Source organism: Protobothrops mucrosquamatus, unplaced genomic scaffold (genome assembly GCF_001527695.2).
Source record: "Protobothrops mucrosquamatus isolate PMUCROS unplaced genomic scaffold, P.Mucros_1.0 scaffold2471, whole genome shotgun sequence".
Taxonomy (NCBI): domain Eukaryota; kingdom Metazoa; phylum Chordata; class Lepidosauria; order Squamata; family Viperidae; genus Protobothrops; species Protobothrops mucrosquamatus.
In genome coordinates, this window is record NW_015388541.1 from 83,605 (window position 1) to 92,700 (window position 9,096).

The window sequence follows — 9,096 nt, forward strand, 5'->3', positions numbered from 1 at the left end:
TAATGGCCCCAATTGTTATTGTTAGTCCTTTTGGTGATATCCACATCCAGTCCCTTTGAAGTATACTGAAGGAAGTGAGGGCCATAAAGCCCCTTTGTTCACCCCCTTCCCTTCATCGTATGACAGAATCCAGAGAAGGCAGAAATGGGGTTTTCCATAGTTGATAACTAGAGATGAAATATAATTGGATTCTGACAGTATATCAGATTGTGCTTGCTCAGCTCTCCTATTTTTTGGTATTCTGCACTTACAGGTAAATTGACATAAAGATGTTGCCATATATACTTGTGGACAAACCAAAAGTTTTAGGTGCCAAAATGCACCCCCAAAATTGGGTTCAGTTTATCTGCTGATGGGCTTATCTATGAGTTTATGCAGTAATACTTTTTTAAAGTATCTGTGTATCCTCTATATCACGGGTCTTCAAACTTGGCCCTTTTATGACTTGTGGACTTCAACTCCCAGAATTCCTCAGCCAGGCACGCTGGTTGAGGAATTCTGGGAGTTAAAGTCCACAAGTCATAAAAGGGCCAAGTTTGAAGACCCCTGCTCTATATACTCATTGATAAACCCATCCGTGGATAAGCTGACCCTCAAATTTTTAACAAAAGTAACATGAAAAATGTGCCACTGGCAGATAAACCAATTGTGAAAATTAAAACCTATGAAAATTTTGAGGGTCAGCTTATCTGCAGATGGGCTTATAAGCAAATATATATGGTCCTCCCTCCCTCCTCCCATTACATCACAACCTTAATAGTTAGAATAATCAGAGAGAAAACCTCTTTCATCTGTCAGAATGTTGGTGAGTTGGGGGACTTCCGGTGTGACGGCGCGCCGATGGCGGCTCTTTTCGGAGCCGTCCTCTTGGGAAGGCGTCAGAGCCAGCATGAACAGCGGTCAGCAGCTGTTCAGCGGCTTGGAACCTTGTGCCCCGGGAGAAGGGGTCGAGGTGAGTATTCCTGGATAGGAGTAGAGTCCCAAAAGCTCTCCCTTTATTTCGGGAGAGCGAAATTGGGTACTCCTCCGGAGTCCGGGAAATCTCCGCCTCCCAAGTGCCTTTGTTCCTTTTTTTTTGGGAACAAAGCCAGTCGCTGCCTCCACTGCTGAGAATTATAGAAAACTGTGAGTAAATAATAACCAGACGGAACTGACCAGGGGAAACTGGACTTGAGTAACTTAAGACTTTAACTCAATTTATTAACATCTTCTTTAAAGTTAAGTTGAATTGAGGGGAAAAAATGGCTGCGGTTTGCCGTTTTTTTTATAGATGAGAGTGACTTTCCTTTTTAACTTTCACTTTCTTGCAGTGTTGAATGAAGAGGGAAATTGTTACCCCTTCGCTTAAGGTTATAACTTTGATATATTTTTTCTTTGGGTTTATGGAAAGTTTTGGTGATAAATTTTTTTTCTTCCTTTAACGGAGAGAATTTTGGATTTGGATTTTGGATTTTTCCCCCTCTTTTTTTTTCTCCGAGGCTTGGATTAAAGAAGCTTGAAAACTGGTTTTGTTTAATGGAACTTCCGCTTTGTTTAAAGATCTTCAACAGTCTATAAGGATATAGAGAAGAGGCAGTGATGGACTCAGCTGTGACTTTGGGATGCAATTTTAATACTTACAGAAATGGAAAATTATGGTATTGCACCTCAAGGGAAGCAGTTGGGGGATATTATTGCTCTTTCTGGAAGGAGGGAGAAGTGGAAGAAAGCTGTAAAAGCGGAAACTGGATTGGAAACAACTAAAGAAAATCTACAAGGATACAGAGAAAAAGTAGTGACGGACTTAGCTGTGACTTTGGGATGCAATTTTAATACTTATAGAAATGGAAAGTTATGGTATTGCACTTCAAGGGAAGCAGTTGGGGGATATTGCTTATTTTTTAAGAGTATTTTGTAATGTTTATTATTTTAAAAGATCATTAATATTTGACTATGATATTAATTGAAGGGGTGATGGTATATTATATATAATTGTAGGGGTGACGGAATATATTACATATAATTGATAAATTGAAGACATGGCACAGTTTCTTGTATGATGAAGAGATTGGAGAGGATGGATTGGTTATACTTAGATAGATTATATTAGCTTATATTTGATTATCTTTTTATGAGTTAAAGTATGTTTACATTAGATTAGTTTATAATGGGTAGTTTTATATAGACTTGGGAAGATGAATGTTTAATCCTGTAATCAGTTCTGGGAAGTCCGGGGGGGTTAGGTGGGGATGGGGGTGGGAGGGAGTATAGAAATAGAGTTACTAGTATTGACTTAAGGGGAAGTAGGATATATTAAAATAATAATAGATTATTTATATGTATAACTGAGTTAATTATATTGAAATAATTTGAATTGTACAAATATGATTTTGTTTTGATTAATTGATGGCCTTGCCACCATGTAAAATAAAACTAATAAAAAATTTTTGTTAAAAAAAAAGAATGTTGGTGAGTTAGCCCATTATTTCATTGGGCTGGTAATTGGAGAATACTAGTGTTTTGCATGAAACAAGATTTTTTTTCAGACTTGACATTTTCCTTTTATCAGTTTATATGCCAACCATATCCCAGGTTTATTTGCAAACTCAAAATTCTTCTGTTTCACATACTTCAATTTTGTCTCTATTTCCTCTATTCCCCTTACAGTTAACATAGATCAGGCATGTCAAACTCGCGACGTCACATGACGTCGCGCAACGTATCGGGCCGGTTTTGCCATTGCCGGCAATGGGGTGGGTGCGGCTTCCACGTGACGCGTCCGGCCCGTGGGCCGGCAGTTTGACACCCCTGACATAGATTGTTGTAGAAGTTTATTCTGATATATAATAGTTGCATCTGTCAGTGTTGTGGAAGAATACGCTGCTCAGACAGTTGCCAGCACTTGTGTTACTTTTGTTCTTCCTCTTTAAGCCCTCTCCACAGCGGCAGCACGACAGAGTTGCCTATAAAAGCTTTACTATGAAACAACTGAAGGTTGGGGGGGGGGAAGAGAGAAGAGAGGTGTTTGTGTTTGAAACAAAGTAGCCTGAAAAAATGAGAAAGACTTCTTTTTTAACTCAATCATGTTGGATAAAAAAACCTCATAAAATCTTTACTGGCATCCCAAATGGTCTTTAACTCCCTCCCATTATCTAAGTTGTCAAAGAATTCAGTTTCTTCCTTCAGTCATCCACCGCCAAGTCTTTTTGTAATAACGCTTCATTTAGTCTCCATGTAAACGGTATAGAATTTTGCTTAAGTATCAAAGTGATAGGGTTGTGGTCAGAAGAAATCTTAGTGAAACCTCCGTCTTAGAGATCTTGTTTGCAAGATTGTTAGAAATCCATATATCAATTCTTGAAAAGGTTTTATGTTTTTCTGAAAAATAGGTATATTCCCTAGAAGTATCCTGCCTCTGTCTCCAAGTATCCACCAAGGGGAGATTGTCCATACATAAAGACTTCGATAATTTGCCTTGGTTTATTTCCTTATCTGAAGTTCTATCAAATTGTGAAGCAACTACTCCAGTCCCCCATCATGCAACAGTTCTCATATTAAAAATAGTCAGTTGGTCCCTAAGATGATTAAAGAACTTTGCTTTATCCGTATTTGGAACATAGACACCAACAGTTATAGATTTAATCCCTCGCATTTCAACCTCAACTGCAACATATCTACCATGTTCATTGGTCCATTATAATTTTGGTTTTAATTGTGGATTGTTGTGCAAAACTTCTTTATTAGTCTTTTTTAATCCCACTGATATAAATTCTTTGCCCAGAGACTTACAGGTCAAATACTTCCCATCTTTTTTCTTATGTGTGTTTCTTGTAAACAAATTATATCTTGTTTCAATTTTCTCAAATGGTGAAAAGTCTTTTCTTTCTTGAGGAGCATTTGCTCCATTTATATTCCATATTAAAAATTTGTAACCCATATTCAGGAGAAAAGTTTATCAAAGTCCTTAGCTTTAGCTCCCAAAGTAAAGTCCTATTTCTCAGTATCGTTAGTCAATTGCAGTCCTTGTGAATCTTTGTCAGCAGTCTCCATAAAGGTTTGATCCAGTTCTTCCTTGTTTTTTCTGGAAAGTCTTTAGCCTTTTGGACAGTCTATATCAGGCATGTCAAACTCGTGACGTCGCGTGACGTATCGTGACTTTTTCCCCATTGCCGGCAATGGGGTGGGTGCGGTTTCGGCATGACGCATCTGGCCCGTGGGCCGGCAGTTTGACATGCCTGGTCTATATCTTTGTTGAAAAGTAAAAATTACTCTCTCCAGCTTGTCCCAGCAAAGTGGAATCCTTTTCTGCTTCAAAATATCTGTTAGGAAGAAGTAATATTCCCTCTTGCACAGGATCCTAATAGGAATCTTCTTTAAAACAATGACATCAACATCAAACTTCAATCTTGCCTCAAAATGACATTGCAGAACTTGATCCCTTGTTCTTTTCCTCCGAAAATGTACCAAAACATTACTTGGTGGTTGTCTCATTGCAGCAAAAAATTGAGTTTAGGCAACAGACCTTGTCTAGCTCTCCCACCATCTGTTCCTCTTTCCAGCTCAGTAAATCAGCTAATGTCTGAACAAGCTTTTTTCATATATTTCATCCCACAGTCAGGGAGGGAAGGTATGTTGCAGACCCCATCAGTTAAAGAATTCTGATGGGGCAGGGTCCATGAAGACAATCTTCTCTGCCATTCCCCCACACTGTGGAATATTCTCCTCTTGGAGGTGAGGCGGCCCTCCACCCTCCTGGCCTTCCAGAAAGGAGTGAAAACATGGCTTTGCAGCCTTCTATGGGGAATTTTGATTAATTTTGATTTTGTGGACACCTAAGGGGGTCTTAGGGCAGGGCTTTTCAACTTTTCCACAGACTGTACCACTTTTAGGACATGACAATATTTGAGTACCACCAGTGCTTAGCAAGGTGTCAAAAACTTGATGACTAAAAAAAGGGGGGGGGATTTTGGGTTTTACTGATTAGATTCATTTGTTGTTATAGAAATGGCTAGTTTATAATATTATGGAAAAGTAAAAAGTTGAGGTTCAATGTTAATGCTTCCTTCTACTGCAACAGAGAAAGTCTGTTCTTTTTCCCTTCTCCCCCTCACTTTCCCCCCCTTTTTCCTCCCCACTGTGTCCTACTATTTGCTTTTGTATTTTTGTATTTTATTCTATAATTTAATAAAATATTACAAACTGTAGAAAAAAAGGAAAAAAGTACCAGTTTTAATTTCTTTGGTGGCTGTTCCTTTGCTGAATCACTTTCCCTTTGCACTGACAAATGTATGATGAATTTATCCATGTTTATTAATATGCACCACTACCAGCTAGCTCAGGGGTCTTCAAACTTGGTACTTTTAAGACTTGTGGACTTCAACTCCCAGAATTCCTCAGCCATCATGGCTGGATGAGGAATTCTGGGAGTTGAAGTCTACTGGTCTTAAAGTTGCTAAGTTTGTAGACCCCTGAGCTAGCTGGTCAGCCCTTCTTAGCTCTCCTTCCACAGTGTAGTAAGAATGAACCCCCCCCAATCCCTTCCCTGTACCCTTAAAGACACAGGAATCAAGTGCAAAGCAAGAAAGGCTCACAAAATAAAGAAACACATAAACTCCCGGGTTTTTTTCTTTAAGCTGCCTCAGGTATGTCACATGTCACAATGTTGCAATCCGAGACTGAAAGGCTCTGGCAATTGCGAAAAGCTTTAGCTTTAAAATTAAGCCTGTTTACCTTCAAAGAAAACTTTCTAAAAGCCATAGACAGACTCAAGATAAGGGGGTAAAACTAATTACATTTGTTTAAAGGGATTAAACCTACGGAAGTCAACACTTTGGACTCATTGCTAGCCTAAAATACAGACTAAAATATTCCAATAACCAAAGCACACAAAGGAGCCTCTGAATTACAAAACGTTGTAAAAACTGTACAAAAATCCTTATGGTAACCCAATCAAGCTGCCAGCTGATCCAGAACTAAATAAACCCACCTCCTTTCCGACATGCCGGCTTTTCATTTCATCAGTGCTGATTGCATTCTCCTGGCTGGAGAAAATGAACAAGGGGACCTTTTCTTCCAGCAACAGCTGCTGCTTCTTCTTCTCTGTCCCTGTTTCCTCCCTGCCGGCTGACCTCTCCTTCTCTTTCCCTGTTGTCTTTTTTTCCCTTTCCCGCCCAAACCACCTCCTTTTATAGCCTCTCTCCCCCCCCCTTTTTCTTCAGTTCACCTCCAGCTCCGTGCTGCTTCCGGAAGCACCAATTAGCTGGAGCCCTGACAGCTCCTGGGGCTTCTGCTGAACCCAGACAGTTCTGCAGCTGCCTCTCCCTCAGGCTTCGGTCGCTTCAGCTCATTCCCCTCCCCTGCTACACTTGGCTGGCAGTCGCGTACCACCTGCCATGTGGCAAAGTACCACAGGTGGTACGCGTACCACCGGTTGAAAAGCCCTATCTTAGGGGACCTAGGACCACACTTGTTTAACTCATAACCAGAAATACTGGTTCAACTCACATAAAAACAGTTTGAAAACTCAGCAAGTGGAAGGAAAAACATTCTGGTATACCGGATCAATCAAACATGATTGCAATCATAGTCTTTAATTTTTAATTTTTTGTTCTATTCTCACCGAAATAAAATAACCTCTACTATATAGACTATTTTATTTGTAATTGGTTCATTTAAGAATACATATTTCTAATTCCCTATACTTTTCACTTTCCAGGGGGCATACTTTGCATGGAAAGCAACTGCAATGGGAAAAAACTATGTAAATGGAAAAACATTCCTTGAGAAAAGGTAAATGATATATTAATACTCATAAAATTCTCTAATTTCTAGTAAATTATCATAGAACTTATAATCATTAATTCGTATTTGAATTTTCCAATTCTGGCTTGCCCTTTTCTGAATTCTTGGGAAGGTTTATAGTTAAATGTTAGTAGTGCTAAAAAAATATGCAAAACAATTTTTCAAGAAGCTCATCAAATTCATCTATGTAGTTTGTAAAGGTTTGGATGTTCCCTAAAATGGGAGTAAGCATCTCTTCCACTCTCCTTTATAAACATTTTTATTTAAGATGGGAAGCCACCATACTGGAAGGAATGTTGGGAAAACTTTGGCCGGGGGGCCAAAGGGGGGTCACTCTTATTGTTTTATTTTGCTAATATATTTACAATACTTCCTATGCTGAAGTATCTTGAAGTGGTTTATAATGCATAATGTACCTACATAATAATGCATTAAACCAATATTCAGTAAACTTTTAAAAGTTTGCTTTCTAGAGGCCAGTGTGGTCATTGCTGGAGACAGTAAGACACCACCAGAATGGGCAAAGCAAATTTTTGGTTTGCTTTTTTGAGTCTATTTTAAGAGGGGGTGGAAGGGGTGTTTAGTAGCAAAATAGTGTTTCAGCACAATTTTGATCCCCCCATTCCTAGAGAAAAACCTGTAAGGCTTAAAGCAGACATGTCAAACTCGTGACGTCACATGACGTCGTGCAACGTATCGGGACGGTTTTGCCATTGCCAGCAATGGGGTGGGCGCGGCTTCTGGATGACGCGTCTGGCCTGCGCGGGCCGGCAGTTTGACACCCCTGGCTTAAAGTATCTCCTACTTTACAAGAATGTCTTTAGACCCCACAGAGAGTTTTAGAAAATAATGATGATAACAGGCTAGTTCTTTGGAAACTGTCCAGAAAAACTGAGTCTAGTGAGGGGTCATAGAAAAATGTAGCAACTGTATCAGATTGTTTTCTGGTAAATGGGTATTTTGTAATATTCTGGAGACAAGCCATTTTGTGACATATGAATTAGCAAGCTCTTCCATCCCAATAGCAGTCATTTTTCCCTGGTACAGGTTCAAAATTCCAAATGTGCTTATTGCCCGCCCCGCCCCCCCCCCAAGGTGGAGGAATATTTTAAATTTCCTAGAAAATGTCTGTTCTTTTGCAGATACAGTGAAGATTTAGAGCTTGAAGATGCTATTCATACTGCTATCTTGACATTAAAGGTGAAAAATATTCATTTTAAATTTGATAAAACTTTCAAGTTGACATTTTATTTAACAAAATTATGTATCTTTTCATTACTAGGAAAGTTTTGAAGGACAAATGACTGAAGATAACATAGAAGTTGGTATCTGTAATGAGGCAGGATTTAGAAGACTCACTCCAACTGAGGTTAAGGATTATCTGGCTGCAATCGCCTAATCTGGGTTGATGAGAACATACAAGCACTCTCACTTTTTAACTTCACCCATTTAAATTGGTGGTTTCTGCACTCTCATTTCTACTTTGTTAATCCAATAGGGTTTTTTTTTAAGAAAGAAAGAATGGAATCGCATGCTACTGAATTAGTTAAAAGCGTTAAACAATGTACGAGAATATTTACACAATCTGAAAAGAATACATATAAAAGGTGGTATGCTTTCTGGGTAAATTTCCAAAAGACTTCATTGTACTAAATTCAGGTATTGCTAAAATTGCTTCAAAATTCAGATTTTGAGTCCAAGAAGCCATTCAGTTGACTAAAGTGGTAACGGCTCTGTAAAGCTTTGTAAATGTAGGGCTGCATGACTAGACCTAGTATGTAGGTTTTCCATAGCAGAAGTCATACTGGAAAAACATTTGTTAAAAAAAGAGCCAATGACTTATGTATATACTGAAGGCTTTTGGATGTATTGTTTTTTAAAATGTGAATCATTAGGAGGGACAGGAAACCTGCCAAGCATCTAGAGAAGTATCTGTGGGCACATTGGGCATCCCAGGTTTACTTTGGTGGTAGTTCTTTAAAGCTTCAGATGGAAATCAGGGGCTCTGCTGATGAACTGGCTCTTGTCTTTCTCTTGGAAACCTTAGGTGAGCATTCTGAACAGGGTAGCAGTAGTGTCTGTAAAATTATTTTGAAGGGGATTGGGAAGAAATAGATCTACAGTTGCAAGAAAAAGTATGTGAACCCCTTGGGATAACGCGGAATTTTGCATGAATTGGTCATAAAATGTGCTCTGAACGTCATCTAAGTCACAACAATAGAAAAACACAGTCTGCTGAAAATAATAATACACAAACATTACATGTTGTCATGGTTTAATTGAACATAACATGTAAACATTCACAGCGCAGGGAGG

At 39.0% G+C, this 9,096-nt stretch overlaps 1 protein-coding gene across 1 annotated transcript in view; it reads left to right on the forward strand.

Annotated features, from left to right (window-relative positions):
• LOC107295741 (proteasome subunit alpha type-2-like) overlaps window positions 1–8,201 on the forward strand; it is a 31,241-nt gene extending 23,040 nt beyond the window's left edge. Inside the window, exons 6-8 of the mRNA XM_029285907.1 lie at window positions 6,695–6,768; window positions 7,923–7,980; window positions 8,063–8,201. Of these exons, the coding sequence (XP_029141740.1) occupies window positions 6,695–6,768; window positions 7,923–7,980; window positions 8,063–8,179 (249 nt within the window). The 3' untranslated portion in view covers window positions 8,180–8,201. The remainder of the gene's footprint in view (window positions 1–6,694; window positions 6,769–7,922; window positions 7,981–8,062) is intronic.
• The last annotated feature ends 895 nt before the right edge of the window (window positions 8,202–9,096 follow it).